The following is a 23,197-nucleotide window of genomic DNA, read 5'->3' on the forward strand; positions in this document are numbered from 1 at the left end:
CATGCAATGCATAACAATCAAATTATGAAAAATGGGGTATCCATCCCCTCAAGCATTTTTCCTTTGTGTTACGAACAATCCAACTATATTCTCGTCCTGTTGTGTTATCAAATACTAGGCCTTATTCATTCATTTATTCATTCATTCTATTTCTGGTACCCATTAACCTCCCCACATCCCCCACAACCCCGTCACTACCTTTCCCAGCATCTTGTTACCATCCTTCTACTATCTCCATGGGTTCCAGAGTTTTGAGTTTTAGATCCCACAAATAAGTGGGAATACACAATGTTTATCTTTCTGTGCCTGGCTCATTTCACTCAACATAATGAATATAGTACAGTTCCATTCATGCTGTAGCAAATGATTGAATATCATTCCTTTTTATGGCTGAATAGTACTCCACTGTATATAAGTACCACATTTTCTTTATCCATTCATCTGTTGATGGACACTTAGGTTGCCTCCAAATCTTGGTATTGTGAACAGAGTTGCAACAAACACAAAAGTGCAGCTATCTCATTAACAAATTGATTTCCTTTCTTTTGGGCATATATCCAACAATGGAGTTACAGCCATCAGTATTTAAACTGACTCAACAAAGTAACTGAAATTTTCCATATTAAAATACAAATGCATGCTCACCTTATAGATTAATTCTCACACCTGATGCTGTAACAGGCAACAGAACTTCTACTCACATACTGCTTAAGTAGTAGACTAATAGACAGAAATAACTGCATCTCAAAATAATCTAATAGTCATGAATTCACAAATGGCAAATTTTTAAAAATACCAGAATAGGGAAAGTTTTGTTATCTATTAGGTTTGGCTTTAGTCTGAAAGCTTGGCTAAAAAAAGCTCCAATATCTTATAACTAGAATAAAGGTTACTTCCAGAGGAAAAATACAAGCTTGATTTACCTACTACTCTACAAACTACATTACGCTTGATACTGTTTTCAGCTGCCAATAGGAATTTAGAGATGGTATTTTTAAAATCAATTACATTTAAGTATAGTATTTCTTTTTTTTTTTTTTTGAGACGGAGTTTCGCTCTTGTTACCCAGGCTGGAGTGCAATGGCACGATCTCGGCTCACCGCAACCTCCGCCTCCTGGGCTCAGGCAATTCTCCTGCCTCAGCCTCCTGAGTAGCTGGGATTACAGGCACGTGCCACCATGCCCAGCTAATTTTTTGTATTTTTAGTAGAGACGGGGTTTCACCATGTTGACCAGGATGGTCTCGATCTCTCGACCTCGTGATCCACCCGCCTCAGCCTCCCAAAGTGCTGGGATTACAGGCTTGAGCCACCGCGCCCGGCCTAAGTATAGTATTTCTTAACTTACTTTCTAGATTACCTAATGTCTTCTGGAAAACTATACTTTATGTAAGCCTATTTCTAAAAAATGACTATCATATTTGTTGAAAGCATTGGATATATAGCAGTAAATAATCTGTATTCCACTTGCCTGGTCCACCTACTTATTCATTTGGCAAGTGAATCAAGGTTATGTAGTTAATCTATTAAATAGTAACCCATTTATATTTACAAAACCAAGCTTTTAAAAATTGTCTCGGACTCCTAAATCAGACTATTATAGTAATTGACTTTCTGTGAATAAATGAACCAATGAATAAATGAATGAATCTTTCAGGAATTTACATTCTTAGTAGAATGAAATCTGAATTTGAGGATTTATGGGCAATCAGTAAGATTTAATTGTTTATTTAAATGAAAAGCCCAACTGATGCTATCTATAATCAAAAGAGAATAAATTTCAGTAAGACAAATGCTTTTATTTAAGAGGTACTCTAAGGGCCGGGCACGGTGGCTCAAGCCTGTAATCCCAGCACTTTGGGAGGCCGAGGCGGGTGGATCACGAGGTCAAGAGATCGAGACCATCCTGGTCAACATGGTGAAACCCCGTCTCTACTAAAATACAAAAAATAAGCTGGGCATGGTGGCGCGTGCCTGTAATCCCAGCTACTCAGGAGGCTGAGGCAGGAGAATTGCTTGAACCCAGGAGACGGAGGTTGTGGTGAGCCAAGATCACACCATTGCACTCCAGCCTGGGTAACAAGAGCGAAACTCCGTGTCAAAAAAAAAAAAAAAAAAAAAAAAGAGGTACTCTACCTTTTTTGTGCCATTTTCTCCCTAATAAAAACACATTTCAAATGTGAGCAAGTCCCAATGGTTTATAGAGGTTAGAAAGTCTAGTCTAGAACCAGTCCCCCCGCCCCCCCCCAAAAAAAAACTCTGAAACATGTCCTCCACAGTTTAGATGTTATAAAGTATCTAAATATCCCATTTAGTCAATGACATCTGGGATTGTTCTGTATCAAAGAAACCCACAGAAATTCTTTCCAATGAGATGACACATCTCAAAAGGTACTCCTCCTTCTTCTGTACTTGGTAAGCATATTTTCTGGGAATATTCTATGCAGTAGTCAGGAGCTGACCTGTGCTTCAAAAGTAAATCTCCAAATGAACGAAGTTCAACCCTAATAAACTCCTACAAAAATATACGTCAAAATTTCAGATATTTCAAATGTAGTTCTTGGTGAGGACTAGAGAGTAGTGACAGGGACTTACTTGTTAAGGTGGTAGAATTACAGATGCTATCTTTATTTCCATTATAATGGTTATAATTTTTGTACAAAAAAGTAAATTAATATGTTTTAATTTATAGCCTATCAAATCATTATGAATACACTTAGTAAAATTATGCTTTCCTGGGGTATATACTAAACTACGACAAACACCTACCCTCAAGGAAATAATTCAGTAAATACAACTCCCATTGAGTTATACAGGATGTGACTTTAAGGCTTTAGTTGTGGTAAAAGGCACAGCTGGGGTATAGAATGAGGAACTAGGGACTCTTTAGTCCTCTTAACTTTAACATTTAATTTGTGGCCCCATTAAGTCAGCTATGACACAGTTTCCTTGTTCATGAACCTTTCTTCATAGTATTTATCTTCCCTTTTCGGACAAAGAGATAATTCATTTCCTGCTTATAAAACAAATTTGTAAACAATAATAATAATGTTAAAGAAACTGGTATAACTTATATAGTAAAAGAAAATAAGCTTATAAAGAAAAAGTTAAGTCATTCCTTTGTTATAACATGTGGTTTTTAACCACATTTCCTTCAATCAAAATATAAGCAATGGAAACAAATATGGAACTCTTTATGATAAATAAGCAAGGTCAATAGCCAGAACTCATTAGTTCAACTCTCCTTAACCACTAAAACTTCAAAATGGACATAACATCAAAAATCTTGATCTTTATTATAATCATTCCTTTCATTTAAAATAAAATATTAAGCATGGAACTACTTATATGTGAATATTTTCTTTTCTAACAGTAGATAAACTACATAGCTATACAACTTTCAGTTTGGGTGGTTCTAATAAAGATCATTATTAAAAGTGAAAGAGCTTCACAAAGAAAATAATTTCTATTATTATGAAATCCATCTACCAGCATTTAAAAAATCTAGAATATTTAAAAAATTTTTAAATATACTTATTAAAGCATGAATGATTCCCAGTGCTACACTTCACTTTGCAAAGTCAGCATGGAAATAACAAATTTAGCCTTTGGATTGAATTGCTTTAAAACAAAGAGTTTAGCAAATTATGTAACAAGAAGTTATTATTTCATCATTAACAAAAACGGACCAAAAAACAAAAAATAGCTTCATAATAATTAAATAATTTTTGCTTTTTATATTGAAAATTTTAATTTATGCTCGATTTCTGCTAAGACACTCAAACAGATCTTGTTTTTCTAACTTTGTACACTAAAATCATGTGATCTTTTTGACATTTTTTAAGAAACCACATGCACCTGGGGTTGTGTTAAATGTCAGACCCTTATCTCTCCATAAAACAAATTATCTAAATTCTTTCAACCTGTTGAAGGCATTTTAAACCACAGAAGAGGAGACAAAAATGTATTTCAATTGTTTTAAGGAAGTACATGGTCAAATATACCATGTTTTTCACATTCATACTATAAAAGAATCCCCTAAAAACTTTGTTTTTGTATGTTTTTAAGAATGCCTTTGAAACAAACTGTTCACTACTATAATAAAGCGTTAGCTATCTTGCCTTGAATGCAGTATTGGTCTATACTGAGTTAATAGAAGTAAAGCGCTTGGAATATAGTCTGGCACTATATAGCACTATCCTGTTTACTACTACTACTACAAATTATTTTGTAATGTAATAAGCAACCATTTGCTTACTGCATTGTTCATAGTAGTAGGCATTTGATTTTTTTTTTTTTTCTGTTTTGGCCAAATCATTGGAATTCAAAAACCAAGAATGATTTCCTTTTTATTCTATTTGTAGAAGACATGGGCTAACAACAGTTAATCAAGTGGGATTTATTTTAAAAACTCCCATGCTAATTTATGTCACTGAATCAATCAACACAAGAAAAAGTTTAAATAAACGTTTTTTTTGTTTGTTTGTTTCTATCTTCAACCACCTCTCCCTTGGGGGGTCTCAACTTCCCCCATAGCTTCATTTTTCACCTTAATGTAAACAGACTCCCAAATTAATATTTTACCCTTTAACTCTGACCTCCAATACATTTCTACTTAATCCAAAGACATCTCCATCACAGAGCTTCAAATTCTACATATCCAAAACCATCATCCCTCCACGTATATTTCCTAATTTATCCCTCTTTGAAGTCTTTACCTTTACAGGGTATGCATGCCTCTCAGTCCCTGAGAACTATTCACTGTTTCAACTGCTGTTGTCACTGCCTCTATTTTTGTTTAAGTGTTCATTAGCAGTAGCATAAACAATTTCAAACCTTACTGCCCACCTCCATTTAATCTCTACCTCCTCTAATTTAACCTTATTATTACTGCAACGAGAATCTTTCTACAAGATTGGCACTATCCTTTACTTTCCTGATCAATTTTTTAAAGGTTTTGTATGCTTATAGAATAAATGCCAAACCCCTTCCTTTAGCATCCAGGACTGTCAGTGTTTTGGTCCCCTGGGCAGTACTATCCTTCACACAACCTACACTCTGGCCCAAGAATTAGCTTCCACTCACCTGACTTCTATGTTTCACACTCTTCTGTCTCTAAGCCTCTTACAATGCTAAGCTTCTTAACAGCTTCACTCCAATGCCAACAAGCCCATTTCCTTACCTAATTTCTTTACTCTTCAAAGCCCAGTTCAAAAGGTGCTACAATACTTGCCAGGAAGTCTTTTCAATACCTTCACTTTCCCCAGAGCATTAACTTCTGCCTTCGGGTCAACTCCCACCTGTCAGTGACAGCACCTTAAGCATATTCCCTTATATTACAATTATTTATTTATTCTTATTGATTGATTTTTTTTTTTTTGAGAAATAGTCTTACTCTGGTGCCCAAGGCTGGAGTGCAGTGGCACGATCACAGTTCACTGCAGCCTCAATGCCCACAGGCTCAGGTGATCCTCCCACCTCAGCCTTCTGAATAGCTGAGACTACAGGGATGCACCACCATGCCCAGCTAAGCTTTGTATTTTTTGTAGAGAAAGGGTTTTGCCATGTTGCCCAGGTTGATCTCTACCTCCTGGGCTCAAGTGATCTGCCCACCTCAGTCTCTCAAGTGTTGAGATTACAGATTTGAGCCACCGTGCCCAGCCACAGTTATTTATATTTATAGTTTACCTCCTTTACTAATTCCTTATAGACAAGTTCCATATTTTGTTGTTCTATTCCTCCACATGAAAATAGTGTGGGAAAAATGTCCTTAAAGGTTTGCAGAATTACTTTACATATTTTAATTAGATATTAAAACTAGAACAATGACACAAAAGACATGGCCTAAGTATAATTATCTCTGGTATACGTATTTTCTTCCCTAATAAGGAACAATAAACTCCCTATAAATATCAGTAAGAATCATTTATAAACTAAGTCAAATCCCCCCACCCAAAATTGAGATTAAAGATTAGAAGAGAAGTTAATGACTATGGCTTTTTCTATCTGAACATCTGGCTCCAACAGTCATGAAATGAATTCAGGAATTAATCTGTATTCATCAAGAAATAAGTATAATTAACACACATAAACAAAGTCACATGGATGCTTTCAACACTGTTTGCAGAATTCCAAATTTTATGGTAATTCAGGTTTATATTACTTCATTTTTGTGCCAAAATTTAGTTTCCCCTTCAAAGGAGACAGTAGTCTTACACCCTCAGCTGCCTTGGCCTTCTTATTTAAGCCATTAGCATACAGCTCTTAGTAGTTCAGATTTACAATTACTCTCAAAACTTGTAGTCTCTAACAGATCAAAGAAACTTTACAAGTAATTAGGGACTTTTCCTTGTTGGTTAGTGTCAATTATAACAACTTAACTGCTCTACTGATTTTTCTGGAGACGAAAAAGGAAAAGTCTATGCCTTATTAGGAAAGTGTAGTTGGCATCAATGATTAAAAACTCAAAAATTAGATGCATAGTTCTATAGTAAGTGTAATTCTTAATCTAGAGAGAAGATATAAGATTACTCTGTTGAATACCAAAAGGTTAGCCAAAATGGGAATATTTATCTAATTTAATTCTGCTTATTAATCTCATAATTAACATAAACTTTGACTGAGAACAATAAGATTAAACTAAGACAAAGATGATAGTTATTTCAAAGTCGTTTGATGTTAAGGAAAACACATTTTAAATGTTGATGAGTAATATCATTACATGACATGATGAATACATAAGAAAATCACCTGTATTATATGGTATAATCTGTATTTTGCTTTTAAGAAAATCTTGCTTACTCATCTACGGAAAGGCGGTCAGGGGAAGAACATCACCATCCCTCCCCATAATAAATACCGCACATAAAAACTAGCTCAAGGCCAGGCGCGGTGGCTCAAGCTTGTAATCCCAGCACTTTGGGAGGCCGAGGCAGGTGGATCACGAGGTCGAGAGATCGAGACCATCCTGGTCAACATGGTGAAACCCCGTCTCTACTAAAAATACAAAAAATTAGCTGGGCATGGTGGCACATGCCTGTAATCCCAGCTACTCAGGAGGCTGAGGCAGGAGAATTGCCTGAACCCAGGAGGTGGAGGTTGCGGTGAGCCTAGATCGCGCCATTGCACTCCAGCCTGGGTAACAAGAGCGAAACTCCGTCTCAAAAAAAAAAAAAAAAAAAAAAAACTAGCTCAAAATGGATCATAGACCAGAATGTAAGCATTGAAATACAGGTGAAATTTTTATGACATGGGATCAAGCAATAGTTTCGTAGCTATAATATCAAAAGCAGAAGCAAATTTTGTATTTTTTGTAGAGATGGGGTTTTGCCATGTTGTCCAGGCTGGTCTCAAACTCCTAAGCTCAAGTGTTCCACTCACATTATATAATTATATAATAATATATAATTAACATAACTGGCCTCCGAAAGTGCTGGAATTACAGGAGTGCGCCATCATGCCTGGCCAGAATGTCCTGATTTTTAATATTGGGCCTCCACCATGCTAGTAGGTCACATTAAATCCAGAGGCCATCTATTTGTGATCTGCAATTTTCTTCATTTTTTTTTTTTCACAGCCTGGAAAAGACAGTAACCTTCTGAACTCACATTGGCCACTATTTCCTTAGGTGTCACTAGATTAACCAGTCATGTTCCCTGCCTGCTGTCACTGTGTGCAGGCTGTCCAGTTTTCACTCTTTTTTTTTTTTTTTTAAAAAGAAAGAGAGAAAAAAAGAAAAAATAAATAAAAATTTAAAAATCAAAAAAAAAAAAAAGAATGAAGGAGAGGAAGAAAAATGCACATTTATCAACATGTGCTTCCAACCAGCCTTTCCAAGCCTGGAGACTCTGAATGCATTCTCCCTATGAGAATAAAATAAGTAGCAATTTGGTTTCCAGACACATTATATAGGAAAACTAGAGCACTAAACAACTAGCACTATTATTACCTAAACCAGTGATTCCCCAAGTTTTTGGCACCAGGGACCCATTTTGTGGAAGATAATTTTTCCAAGGACCAGGTGAGGGGTGGTTTCAGGATGATTCAAGTGCATTACATTTATTGTGCACATTATTTCTATTATTACACTGTAATATATAATGAAATAATTATACAACTCACCATAATACAGAATCAGTAGGAGCCCTGAGGTTGTTTTCCTGCAACTACATGATCCCATCTGGAGGTAATAGGAGACACCAACAGATCACCAGGCATTAGATTCTCATAAGGAGTGCACAACCCAGATGCCTTGTATACACAGTTCACAATAGGGTTCGTGCTTCTATGAGAATCTAACGCCACCACTGATCTGACAGGAGCAAGTGATAGGGAGCAGTTGTAAAAACAGATAAAGCTATACTTGCTCACCCACCCACTGCTCATCTCCTGCTGTGCTGCCCAGCTCCTAACAGACCACAGACAGCTGCTGATCTGTGGCCCAAGGATTGGGAACCTCTAACCTAGACTAAACAACTAACAATGTTTATATTAAACAACTTATTCCAAGTTTCCATTTTAGACTCTGGAACATCTAAAGTGGTGAATCCACAGGTAGTAAACGGGAAGGAGATAACAGAAAAATTTAAGGAAGTGGAAGCAGCATTGGGAGGGTGCTGGTGAAGGATCCTGAGAAACAAATCAAATCTTCAGACCGGCACAGTGGCTCACACCTGTAATCTCAACACTTTGGGAGGCCGAAGCAGGAAGATCACTTGAGCCCAGGGGTTCACGGCCAGCCTGGGAACATGGTAAAATCCCAACTCTACCAGAAAAAAAAATCTATATATACAACAAATAAGCCAGGTGAGGTGGCACACACATGTACTCCAAGCTACTTGGGAAGCTGAGGTAGCAAGATCGATTGAGCCCAGGAGGTGGAGGTTACAGTGAGCCGAGATCATGCCACTGTACTCCAGTCAGGTGATAGAGCAAGACCCTGTCTGAAAAAAAAAAAATGAAAAAATTTCCCATGGTGGATAGTGGGATGGGCTTTCAGAATTTCTCTGAAGATCTGTGTCATCTACAGGCAACACATTGATAAAAGAAACAGAAAAGAAAGGAAAAACGGATATAGCATTCCAGCTGCTGCACATTGTCTCAGCAGTAGCAGCAGCTGAAATTCTTGTAGTTCTTCCAAGAGGCCAGTGATCTCTGGAAGAATTCTGTCAATTACTCATAAGTCATTCATCATAAAATGAGGATGTCAAATAACTAGCCTTAAGAGAAAAATCTATGAAGCCGAAAGTAAATCCATCTGCCTATTGGAAGATTAAAGTAAGATTTATGTTCTAAAGGTACATTTTATTACTGAAGTAACAATAAGTTAACTTTTGCTATTAACTGAAATTAACCCATGGCTACTTCTATGAACTCTGAATTTTCTACTCATGAATAAATATTCTACCTTGAGATTATCCATAGCAAACATTTAAGCTCAGAGAAGAAATATTACCTAGTATTTCTGGTTACCTTTGCTAACATTCAGTTAACATACAGCTGAAGAAATGTGAGTTGACTGTTATCCTAAAAGTAAACATGATTTTTTTTTTTTTTTTTTTTTTTTTTTTTTGATGAGACGGAGTTTCGCTCTTGTTACCCAGGCTGGAGTGCAATGGCGCAATCTCGGCTCACCGCAACCTCTGCCTCCTGGGTTCAAGCAATTCTCCTGCCTCAGCCTCCTGAGTAGCTGGGATTACAGGCACGTGCCACCATGCCCAGCTAATTTTTTTTTTTGTATCTTTAGTAGAGACGGGGTTTCACCATGTTGACCAGGATGGTCTCGATCTCTTGACCTTGTGATCCACCCGCCTCAGCCTCCCAAAGTGCTGGGATTACAGGCTTGAGCCACCGCGCCCGGCGTAAACATGATTTTTAAAATAAAATTTGGAAATTTTTAGAAGTCAGTTATTTTTTTTTTTTTTTTTTGAGACGGAGTTTCGCTCTTGTTACCCAGGCTGGAGTGCAATGGCGCGATCTCGGCTCACCGCAACCTCCGCCTCCTGGGTTCAGGCAATTCTCCTGCCTCAGCCTCCTAAGTAGCTGGGATTACAGGCACGCGCCACCACGCCCAGCTAGTTTTTGTATTTTTAGTAGAGACGGGGTTTCACCATGTTGACCAGGATGGTCTCGATCTCTCGACCTCGTGATCCACCCGCCTCGGCCTCCCAAAGTGCTGGGATTACAGGCTTGAGCCACCGCGCCCGGCCAGAAGTCAGTTATTAAAAATGTTTCACAATATGACTTTATCACATAGTTCTGAGGAATAGTCTACAAGTTTTTTGGCAACCTGAAGATTAGCTGATACATGCTCAGGTAAACATTAAAACTGCTTTACTGTTCCTACATAACTAATTAATTTGTTACACAGAAAAAAAATCATATATGTTAACTAACTCCCAACAGGAAGGACCACTGGATTGTCTTTATGGCCAATCCTTTCTATTAACATAGAAAATTAACATGCTCCTCTAAATAGTGTGGTTTACCAAATTTCAGATTCTTAATGTGCCTGCTCCCCTTCATTAGTATAGAAATCAAACATACAACTTAATTTGGAAAAGGTGGTCATATTATGAAGTTATTGGGGGTTTTTAAGTAAAGAGATACTCAATGTCTTTTTGTACTAGACACCCAATTCTATTCTACATAAAATATGCTTCAAATGTTTCACGATTATTTTTTGAAAATATTTAGCTTGTAACTGCCTTCACAGAGATTCACTAACATAAAGAAAAAGCCCTTGAGTATTTCTTCTATTTCTTGGCTTGAAATAATAGTTACCACGGTACATCAGACACCAAGGAAAGCAAGACAAAAAAGTATAAAAAATAAAGAGATTATAGATTTTGAACTCAACCAAAGTCAGTCTCAACCATCATATCAGATTGTTTCTAAAGGAAAACTTTAGAGCATTTTTGTATTGTATAATTTGCAAAAATGAAATTGTCAATTATAAAACATACCTTGCTGAGCTAAAGTTGATCTAAGCATCCCAGTCTTTGACCAAATTTTTATTTGTCCATCTTCTCCAACTATACAGGGAAAAGAATTTAATCAGTGTTTTTACCTATAGAAAATAAATTTAAACATTAAATTTGAAACATTAAATTTAAACATTAAATTATAGGTACTGTTGATTTTGTAAAAATCAACAGTACCTATAATACTGTATATTCTTTTTTTTCTAGGCTCCCTCAAATCATGGGATATTAACACATATTTAAAATTCAGATACAGTTTAATTAAATGACAGAGTACTTTATAACTGTATCAATTAATAGAAATTGCTTTGAGATGATTTTATCAAAGTAGCTTAACTTTCATAATTAAAAATTTTATTTTATTTCCTTTAATCTTAGAAGACTTATAAGCATATTACTCAAATAATGTTTCCTTTGTCACTGCAATCTCCATCTTAGAATTCTAAGAAAAGTGTTTCTAATGTAATAAGAACTACAGCCAAATTCCAGTGAGTTGGGGACTGAATGAAGTAATAAACTACTCTTTTGAACAGTGTGGCTGAAAAAGGGAGAAAGAAAATAGTTGCAGGTACAGAAAGCTGTTTATTAAGAGAGGGATTTTTATTTCTTCTTAATTTTTAAAATGAGTGACATCTGAACATATTTACATGCTGACAAAGAAACCACTGGACAAGGAGACATTGAAGATACAAGCAAGAGAAGGGACAATTCACTAAGGAAAGTCCCAGAGAAAGCCCAGAGTATAGGTATGGTGGTTTTAAAACATATCCTCAAATTCTTTGTTATTCTTCCCTTCAAGAGGCACGGTTTAATTTTCCTCTCTTCCAGTGTGGGCTGTACTAAGTGACTTGCTAAGTCAACAGAATATAATTGAAACAGAGTACGATTTCTGAGGATGCATTACAAAAAAGACAGTAGCTTCTACCTGGCTCTCTTTTGGATCACTGGGAGACACCAGCTGCCATGTTGTAAAAACACTTAAGCAGCCTTACGGAGATGCCCCTGTGGCAAAGAATTAATTAAGGTCTTCTGTCAAAGCCAGAGAAGAACTAAGGCCTCATGTGAACAACCATGTGAGTAAGACATCTTGGAAGTAGATCCTCCAGCCCCAGACAATCCTTCATATAACTGCAGCCCCATCCAACGACTTGACTAGAACCTCATGAGAGGCTCTTAGTCAGACAGAACCACCCCAATCTAATCTACTCCCTGACCCACAGAAACTATCAGGTACTATATGCTTATTTATTTTAAGTAACTAACTATTGGAGTACTTTGTTATGAGCAACTGATAACTAATGTAATAGGTGAAGATAAGAATCCTTAGCGTAGGGCAGGGGATGGGAAAGAGACAGAAGGGAGATAAAGATCAGTTAAATGAGAATATTTGCAATTTTCAAATTTTAAAGAATTACAACTTTTATTTATCTTATACTTGACCATTCCAAAAGCCTTCTTTGACAGAACAGTCTCCCAAGGTCACATAAGAAAACAATTAATATAATATTCTGCATTATAACATTTATATATCAGTGTAGAACAACACTATGCCAATTATTTGCTTTTAGACAATGAAAGACACTATTGCTAAATGAAAATATTATTTCTTTGGAAATTTTTCTTTAAAAAATTCATTTCAAATGTCATTTTTACAGACAACTTACCTGTAACTAATGCTGTTCCTTCGTAATTCCATCTTCCTGCAAGTACTGCTCCACAGTGAGCTTCTACACTTTTTTCCACTCTTCCTAACTTGGAAATCAGATGAAATTTACCTAAAAGAAATTACATTTGAAAAATCTATTTTATTAATTTATTCAATCAACAAAGCACCTACTACTAGACTAGGTAATAGGTGCTGGAGGCATAAAGGCAAATATTAAAAATATAATTATTCTTAATCTCATACATAAATCTATTGGAAAATAGGCACAAAAACAAAATTATTTAAATATTATAAAATATTTTAAAATAAATTGAAAATGCATATGCTTAGTTGGTTCAAAATAATTATGTATGTTCATAATAGGGAAAAAATCAAAATTCATAAACATTTTGATTTAGTTAACATAATTTAAATACCTATGGTCTGGGTATATGTCTATGCTTCAGAAATAACATGCCAATAAATATATCACACCTATGGATAGGAAAGTGTTTTAAATTACCAGCTGTATATGATTAAATTTAATGATCATTCAGAAACCACAATGATCCTTCCTTTCTTGGCTTATTTTATCACTTATTCTTTGCACTGTTGCTTTGTCTCCCTGACATCTCAAATAATTAGCTTATGTCCTTTAGAATTACACTGTTTTTATTTTTTGCCAATATATGTACATACTTCTGCAACTAAGTGGCTTGCTTTTGTCTACCTGGTGCCTGACAGAGTATAAAATTATATAAGGCAAGTATTTTAAAGCTGGGGATTATCCATTTTACTATTTGGTTTCTCTCCTTTATGCCTTTTCCAGCATTTTTATAGACTGTTTAAAAAAAAAAAAAAAAGTCAAGACTACAAAAGTGTGCTTTCTTGACATAGACTTCCGTGACATTTCTCTTGACCCTCCCTTGGCCACATCACAGCAGAGTTTTATGTCCCTCTGATTTATCATAGCACTATATACCTATGTCTATTATGTATATAGTGCTATGATAGCACTATATTCAAGGTTTCAAGGTTTTATATTCACAGTTCTTAGTTCTATCTACTGAAAGGGCCTTGAAGTAAATATACCCACTGCAATAAGCAGAGCTAGCACTCTTATCTTGTTTTTTAAAATACCATTAACCACCAGAAAAAGAATAGGTCTCTGTGGAAAATGGATGATTTGGGGGCAGGGACTAAGAAAGTACAAGATAAGCCTGGAACATCTTGTGCCAGCAAGAAAGGCTGAAAAAATGATGAAGACACATATAAAATTTTTTTTTTTTTAAATCACTGTAGGTGGCTTGATGGGGCTCCCACTGGCCAAATCTGGGGCACTTTTAACATCAAAATTTAAAAATGATAATAATATTTATGAAATAAAATAAGAATCTACAAGTCTAATCTGATCCCAAAAAACAAATAAATACATGGACATGGGACAGGAAGCTCTTCCCTGGCGTAGAATACCAACTAATCAATATGGAAGGAATTATGGAGTTGGAAAAATCACCATTTGGCAAACCATCTTAGTAATAAGTGATTCAGCCAACAGTCATCAACAGATGCTAACAGAGTGCGAGGAAGTTTGATGAGGAAGAGAATATTTTTACATAGTGTCAAAGTATCTTTTCACAAATTATTAAAAGGAGTAAATAGTAACTTTACAGAGATTAACTTAATGAACATGAACTTATTAACTTATAATTAAGGTTAACATAACCAATAATGGGTCAAACCAACATCGTAAATCTCCTAATCTGCTGCCCTGAGTATCCTGCTAAGGACATATAAATTGAATCTAATCATGAGGAAATATCAGACAAAAATAAATGGAAGAACTATAAAATAACAGGCATATATTCTTCTAAACTGTCAAGATCATAAAAGAAAGACTGAAGAGTTGTTCCAGATTAAAGGAAGCTAAAGAGACACAATAAAAGCAATGTAACATCCTGTATTAGCAAAAACAAATTTCTATGGAAAATTAGAATGATTGTTAAAATTTAAACATAAACTATAGATTAGATAATAGTATTGCTAAATGTCATGATTTTTATCAACGTATTGTGGCAATGTAACAGAAAATTCTTATTCTTATGAAATACATTGAAGTATTTATGGTTAAAAGTACATATACGCAAATTACTCTCACATCTTTCAGAAAAAGTGTGTGTGTGTGTGTGTGTGTGTGTGTGTCATGTATGTATCAAGAAACAGAGCCAATACTTTGTACCAACGTATACGGGACAAAATGTGAAACTGGTAAATATGGATAAAGGACATGAAGGAATTATTTCAACAATTCTTAAAACTTTTCTGTAAATGTTAAATTACATCAAAGTCTTTTTTAAGTCAACGGCTCACTTTATCATCTGAGGTAAACTAAATTCTAGCTGTGGTTCATCTTCTAAGTTCCAGGCACTCTACCAAGTGATTTTACACACGTATCTCATTTAATCAAGTTTGCAAAAAACAAAGCTTTTAAAAAACTACCACAAGTCTCTCTGTAAAAGAGGTGTAATCTGAGATTCCTAACAGCCTTTCCCTCTTCTGGTAAGAAAAGCACTCTTCTTTCTCTTCCCCTTTGCATATGGATGGCCCGAGGCCGGATATACTCCATCAGTGTCCCAGTGTCTTTTTTTTTTTTTTTTTTTTTTTGAGACAGAGTCTGTCACCAAGGATGGAGTTGATCTCGGCTCACTGTAACCTCTACCTCCCAGGTTCAAGCAATTCTCCTGCCTCAGCCTTCCAAGTTGCTGGGACTACAGGCATTCACCACCATGCCCAGCCAATTTTTTTATATTTTCAGTAGAGATGGGAGTTTCACCATGTTGCTCAGGCTAGTCTCAAACTCCTGATCTCAAATGATCTGCCCCAGGCTCCCAAAGTCCATTCTCTTGACTAAACTGATTGACTCAGTGTTGGGCACATGACCCAAGTTCATTTAGGGTCCCTCTGCAACCTGCCTACATGAGACACTGAGGAAGAAGCAGTCTTATAAAGTAGGATGAGCCTTGGCTACTAGCCACATCATATTCACCATCATGTTGACCCTGTGGACAGAACCTACCCAAGTGATGGTAAGAACAGGGGCCTGATGCAAGTACTGCTTGATCTACTCCTAGAGCTGAGTGAACAAAAAAAAAAAACTCCACTTGTGCTTAAGTTAGCCAAGAAAGTTTCTGTTACTTTGAATAAATGTGCTCCTAACTGAAACAGTAGGTAAAGTATAACAGATGAAAACAGTTCAACTATTTCTAAGAAAACAAATATAAAAACAAACCCTTAAAAAGTAAAAAAAAAAAAAATCATACTTTCTATGCACCAATAGAAAGCTGTGGTCAAATTATATAACTCTTCAACTCTGTAACTGAAAATTAACATGTACTGGAAAATAAAGGATATATTTAATAGATACCTTACTAAATGAGTATGTATCTCTTTTCAGTGTGGTTGTATTAAGTTAAATTTGAAGAATTTAGAAACTAAAACTGTGATAACAGCTTAACTCAACTCGTAAGAGTACTAAAAAAGTAAAGCCAGCTGGGCATGGTGGTTCATCCCCATAATCCCAGCACTTTGGGAGGCCAAGGCAGGAGGATTACTTGAGGCCAGGAGTATGAGACTAACCTGGGAAACAAGATGAGACCCTGTCTCTACAAAAAAATTGTTTTAATTAACCGATGTGATAATGTGCACCTGCAGTCCCAGCTACTCAAGAGGCTGAGGCAGGAAGATTGCTTGAGCCCAGGAGTTTGAAGCTACAGTGAGCTATGATCACATCACTGCACTCTGGCCTGGAGTGAGACCCCCGTCTCTAAAAATATATATATATGTAATAAAGCCAAAGGCCCATATTCAATCCTAGCATATGCCAGTTAGATTAACTTTCTTCCATGACAATAGTCTCATAGCCTATATACAAACCAAGTGACTATTCAGGAAAGATATGCAATGTGTGGATAAAAGTATGCAGATCCACCAATACCAGTTTTGTAAAACAACTCAAAGCACAAACAATACTGTTAAGTCTTTTAAATACAATGGTAAACATATAATGTTTATTAAATACTTACCATCAGAACTTGTGAGGACAAAGCTTTCTGCCTGGGTTTGTTTCTTTGCACTCAAACTTTTTGGAAACCAGTGAAAATCTATAGGGTAAATATCATCAGGAAGCTTTACTATTTGAGTTGTTTCACTAGTTAACAAGTTCCACTTCACTATCTGGTGGTCATCACTACATGAATACAGCTCTTCAGCAGTAGTCCAGCCCACACAGCTTACTAATTCTTGATGTGTCACCATGTTAAAGAGATATAAAACATACAAAAGTCTTAAGTCTTAATGAATAATTCACAGATACAGATTATAAGGTGTAAGTAAAATAGGGTCAAATGTTTTCAAGCTTCTAAATGTGTTTTCCATTTTATGACTGGTATTTTTTTCTATATAAAAGAAAATAAGCATCTGTTAAAACAGTTCTAAGAATAGAAAGCAAGAAAGAAATCCAGATGACAAAAGGAGGGAAAGAAAAGATCTGACCACATGAAAATGTACAACTTGCGTAATACAATATTCTACAAACAAAGCCAAAAGGTACACAAAAGAAACCTAGTAGATCAAAAGGTATCAATGGATCTACACATAACTGTTGGAGGATAGGTGGGGAGCAAAGGGAACTATACTTTTTTCTTTATATACATCTGTGTCATTTAAGTTATTAAAATAAGCATGTATTCTTTTGCTAAGAAAAAAATTAAATGTCAAAAGAAGACTGAAATCTAACTGTGAGATACCCTTTTAAATCACATATTATCATAACAGTTCATCTAGGAAAGAACCTATGGCTTAACAGCTGAAACTAAAATCTTACCAAACTTTTTTTCATTTTTCATTTTATATTTTTAACTTATTTTCATTGACAATACCAAACTTTCTTACATTAAAATTAGGAAATAATTCAATTATGATTTACTTCACTTATAAGATGCATAATGCTGGATGAGATATGATTCCAAAAATTTTTACTTTATTTAACCCATTTTTTTCAGTCTCTAATTTATCAGAATTTCTATGTAAGTTGAGATGCTCAAGTAGCCCTCACTTCCTCCATCAGGACAGAATGCTTACCCTAGCAGAACTGTGGTACCTAAAGGCATTTCAGTTTGTTATTTACAAACAATGTTTTATCTTGCTACATCTGGATGTCTATATTGCCAGATTATTCCTAGTTGAGTTGTTTGTTCTTACTGTTATGATATAATCCTTTTATTTCCTTCATTTCTCACCAGTACTTTTATTGTCTTATCTGAACAATAGTTTGATTGTTTTTTCCAAGGAAACAGAGACAATGTGCCATAATTATTCTAGGATGTTCCAAGATTTTTTAATACTTCAAAATATGACAGATTAAGCAGAACCCAAAAAGATAAAAAGAGATTACAGAAAGATCGTAAGAGAGTCTGCACAAAAAAGTAATAAAGAAAACAGTGGAATACTCAGAACTCAAAACACAATCTAAACAAAAGGACACTAGACCGTTCCTAAAAAAACTGTTCTATTAAAATTGCTGTCGCCTAAACAATGTTAGGTAAAACCTAAAATGGGAGAAGCTTAGGTAAAACCCAGAAAGGAAGAAAACTCACACAAACAAATATCCGAAACAAATAATCATTAGCTTTTCCTTATATAAATTGCTATAAGTACATGCCAGATATCCATGACATTATTTTCAAACTAACAGGTCAATTAAAATTATGGGAGAAATGAGAGGACTGCCAGATCAAGAAAGTCTAAAAACATTGTTATTCCTTGGCTTGACAGCTAAAAGCAGACAGTAGACATGGTCTCAAAATCTATAAAATTGTGTATGGCATGAACTCTTGAAAGCACACTTTTTGAAAAGACAGTAAAAATGATTTAAGGAGAAATAAACATAATTATATCTTTACTTAATAGTTAAATAAGCAGACAAGATAACATAAAATGAAAACACCAATTTAAAAGGTCTGACCAAATGTTTAAATCAGGGCTTTCCTAGTTCTTATGAAGGACCAGAATTTTTTAAAATTTTGAATCCATTGCAGATGGCTATTTTGTAAGATATAATAAAAATGAAACACTAGAAAATTTGGACATTATAACAATGTCAAATTGCTACAAAAATTTCTCTGCCCTTACTTTCAATTTCTTTTATTCCTTCACAGACTTGCAATAAAGTCTACAAAAGATACTTTGAATAAAGTTAGTCTAAATGTCTAAGAATGATGATAATGGGGCCTGTCATTTCTCTTGACACATAACTGGGGACTATTGCTGATAAAATATAGGGTCATGTGTTTGAGAAAATATTACTAATTGCCACCTTCCCATGTGAAATGAGGATCTGACTGCTCAAATTTCCCCAACTTGTCCTTCACTTTATCACGAATGTTAAGAAATAGAGCACAGCTGAATTTAATAAATGCTAGATCACACTGGCAAAGAAATTATTTGGTTTAAAAAAAAAAAAACTTGCTTTTTTTGGCCAGGCACGGTGGCTCATGCCTGTAATCCCAGCACTTTGGGAAGCTGAGGCAGGCAGATCACTTAAAATCTAGAGTTCAAGACCAGCCTTGCCAACATGATGAAACCCTGGCTCTACAAGAAACACAAAATTACAAAAATTAGCCAGACGGGTTTGTGGACACCTGTAGTCACAGCTGCTCTGGAGGCTGAGGCAGGAGAACCACTAGAACCTGGGAGGTGGAGGTCACAGTGAGCTGAGATTGCACCACTGCACTCCAGGCTGGGCGACAGAGCAAGACTCCGTCCCAAAAAAAAAAGCTTCTTTTTAAGATCCTATTAAAGTAAACAAAAACTGCTTTTTAAGTATTTAAGTATAGTACTTAAGTACAGTAAGAAAAATGTCAATAAGAATTTGAAAGTAAGATTTATAGCAAATAGTTCACTTTGGAGAATTACCTACAACACGTGATCTTAAATATTTTAAAACAATTTAGGTAAACAGCCACTAAAGGAATGAAAAAAAAAATCTATTCTTCAACTAGATTATAAAATAGAGGAAAGTTTTAACAATACTATAATTAAGAAAATCACATTAAGATTTATAAGCATTAAAAGGATATGCTTTGGTTCTTTTAAAAGAGATATCTTCAGTCTCATGACTCCACTTCTAGCAAAAATTTCAGATGCCACTTGATTGTATTTTCTGTAAAAATAAAAGGAGATAAAATATAAAGTCAGCATGAAAAAACAAATGTATGTGTACACACAAAAAAAGCAAACAAAACATCTTTGCACCCCAAGGAGCACCTTCAATCCTTCTGACACCGAGTGCGTGGAAAGAGAAAGAAAACTAGTGGGTGTGCCAATCCTGCCAAGAGATGATGGAGAGCCTTAGGTCAACCCCCAGGAGTCTTCTACAACCTGAGACAGTCCTACGCAGAACACCACTAGGTGAATCTGGTCAGGTAAAGAATTTCCATGTCCTGAGGCCAAATCAAAAGAGTCTACAAACTGGGAACTCTTCAATTTTGGTCCTGTCTACTGGATATAAGTTAAATATAGAAGGTCTGATTGAAGACTAAGCTACAATTCTAGAATCCATGTGGAAAAATATAACATCATAAACCTAGGGGCCCAATCAGGGGTTGACATCCTGCAGTGGGGGCAGATACACTGCCCAACAGTTATGGTTACCACAGTGACAATGTAAAAAATGAATGACTTATTTAAGAAAGAGGTAATAAAATGCTTATGAAAGTTATGTAAAAATCACAGTGTAATTGCCAAATAAAAACTTACAAAAAGAAGAATAACATTCCCCAAATAGCCATATCATCAAGACACAAATGATTGCTATGAATATGTTGCTGTAAAAAAAAAAAAAAGATAGAAATCAAGAAAATGCTAAATTGTCTGAGTCCGATTTACATTTACAGAATTCTTTCTGAGTAACATCACTAACCTAAATAGATAAATATAAATCAAATGAAAGTGTAATTAATGGGAAAAAATCCTCTTTACCAAGTTGAAAATTACTGCTAACTACATCAAAGGAGGTCCTGACTACAGATAAGAATTCAGTAGGCCTCCCTTAGATAATTTCTCATTCTCCTGAATCCAAGAAACCTTAGATCAGCAAGGTGCTAAATATAGCCATATTTCAAAGCACTCTTTTCACTTCTTTCTCTTTCAGTTCTCTTAGGGTGATTTCTGTTGAACTTCAAAAGTATGAAACTACGTGTAGCACAGCTGGAGCTAGATTACAATGTCTACCAGGCACACTTCCTAAGTTCACTTTTTTGGTCTTTAAGAATTCTCTGCCTTCCTCCAAACTCCCTCTTCCATCAGACCCCCTCAAATTAGAAAGGGGAAAAAAGACTAACAACATTTTATGAAATGCTGCTTTTTCACAATAATTGAAATTTACTCAGCTTATAAGGATTTTAAAAGAAGAAAGGCAGATAAATATTTGCTTCTGGAAATGCAACACAATCAACAATAAAATACACAAAAAAGCTGAATATACTATTACAATCAGAAACTTAAAAGACATTTTTTTTCTATTCTACATCAGAAAACCTAAAACTGCCAAAATCCATAATTATTAAAATAATTCCTCATGAAAATAAATCATAATCCCCTACAAATAGTAGAAGCAGTATGGTTTTTGTTTTGTTTTGTTTTGTTTTTGAGATGGAGTCTTGCTCTGTCACCAGGCTGGAGTGCAGTGACATGATCTCAGCTCACTGTAACCTCCACCTCCCTGGTTCAAGGAATTCCCCTGCCTCAGCCTCCCAAGTAGCTGGGACTACAGGCGTGTGCCACTGTGCTGGGCTGATTTTTTGTATTTTAGTAGAGACAGAGTTTCACCATGTTGATGAGGATGGTCTCTATCTCCCGACTTCATGATCCACCTGCCTCAGCCTCCCAAAGTGCTTGGATTATAGGTATGAGCCACCACACCCAGCAGAAGCAGTATGGTTTTCATAAGAAAGGAATCACTAACCATTCAGAAACATCATGCCAAGGAATCAGAGAAAAAAGATTATGGCATTCTAACACTGGGAAGATCTTCGCTTACTCAGAAAGATCTTCCCCACACATTCCATTTATCTGAGATCATCTGTATGAATGATATGTGTACTTTGATGTGAGATTGAACAGGGAAATAACAGAAAAAGTAATATTAAAACATAGCCAATTTGGGGAAATGCAGATGTGCCTGAATGCTACATTAAGGTGTTTTTATCTGCCTAAGGGCACTGATCATGAGGCTCTGATTATCCAGTGGCATTGGGGCAGGGGTTGGATTTAGATAATAGAAAAGAAAATTTTGAGGGTATAGGTAACTTTGCAAGTTTACACAGGGAGCAAGTAACAGCAACTATCTCTTTGCTACTAAAAATCATTTAAAAGTTGTTTTTGGTCCAGTGTGGGTCAACATTTATGAGGCTTGAGAGGAAAAAATGTGCCCAACAAAATGTGACAATCCAACCACTAAAATATACAACAAATCTGGTCATTTCTCAGTACCTTCCTCATAGTCCAAAGCCACCACCATCCACAGCCTCAATTATTGCAGTGGTCTCAAAACGCATCTTCCTATTCCTATACTTACCCCTACAAACTATTCTAAATACACCAGCTAGTAATTATTTTAAAGCTAAGTCAGAATATGAAGGCCAGTATACCTAAAATAAAATAAGTAAGGGATTGGCAGGAAATTAGGGAAGAAGAGGGTGGGACACATCATGCAGAGCCTTGGAAAGTCATAATAAAAGCTTTAGTTTTTCTTCTGAATGAACCAAGAAGCCAGTGGAGAGGTTATGAGCAAATAAGCAATATAAGCTGACTTACGTTTTAAATGGATGCTATGGGTGTTATACAAAAAAAGAGCCTATCAGGAGAGAAAATGAATAAGACTGGAAGCAGTAAGACCAGTTAAGATTTCAATAATCCAGAAGAAAAATGAAAGTGACTTAGATAAAGAAGGACAAGGAAGGCGGTAGTACAAGTAGCATGAAAGTGGTCATATTCTAAATATATTTTGAAAAAAAGATTTCAGAAGATTTGCTGATGAATTGGGTTTAAGAAAAATAGTAGTAAAAAATAACTGTAAAGTTTCAATAGGTAGAATGAAGTTGCCATTTATTGAAATGAAGAACATTGAGAAACAGGTTGGAAGGGGTGAGATTAAACATTCTGTTTTGGATATGTTAAGTACAAGGTGTCTATTAGACAACCCAATGGCAAAGCCAAAGAGAAATCAGACATAATAAAGTAAGTCTGGAGTCAAGCGGGAAGTTGGAGTTGCAGATATCAATTAGATCAGGGGCCCCAAACTACAGCCCGTGGGCTGAATGCGGCCCCCTGAGGCCATTTATCCGGCCCCCACCGCACTTCTGGAAGGGGCACCTCTTTCATCGGTGGTCAGTGAGAGGAGCACTGTATGTGGCGGCACCGCAAAGCGCAACATCACTCACGTACAGTACTACTTCCAGTGACATGGGATGCACGCGTCACGGCTCCGGAAGTGCGTCATATGACGCACGTCC

At 35.8% G+C, this 23,197-nt stretch overlaps 1 protein-coding gene across 6 annotated transcripts in view; it reads right to left on the reverse strand.

Annotated features, from left to right (window-relative positions):
- Nucleotides 1–23,197, reverse strand: part of IFT80 (intraflagellar transport 80) — a 138,344-nt gene that overhangs the window by 101,800 nt on the left and 13,347 nt on the right. For 3 of the 6 annotated variants that reach the window (XM_074405587.1, XM_074405588.1, XM_074405586.1), the window contains 4 exons: nt 19,761–19,845; nt 16,709–16,928; nt 12,646–12,756; nt 10,964–11,032 (listed from right to left, as the gene is read on the reverse strand). In XM_074405587.1, the coding sequence (XP_074261688.1) occupies nt 10,964–11,032; nt 12,646–12,756; nt 16,709–16,928; nt 19,761–19,799 (439 nt within the window). In that variant the 5' untranslated portion in view covers nt 19,800–19,845. Of the gene's footprint in view, nt 1–10,963; nt 11,068–12,645; nt 12,757–16,708; nt 16,929–19,760; nt 19,846–20,441; nt 20,510–23,197 lie in introns of those variants that run through there. The other 3 variants (XR_012519158.1, XM_074405589.1, XM_074405590.1) reach the window with 2 other exon arrangements.

This window comes from Saimiri boliviensis, chromosome 9, assembly GCF_048565385.1.
Source record: "Saimiri boliviensis isolate mSaiBol1 chromosome 9, mSaiBol1.pri, whole genome shotgun sequence".
NCBI classification, from domain to species: domain Eukaryota; kingdom Metazoa; phylum Chordata; class Mammalia; order Primates; family Cebidae; genus Saimiri; species Saimiri boliviensis.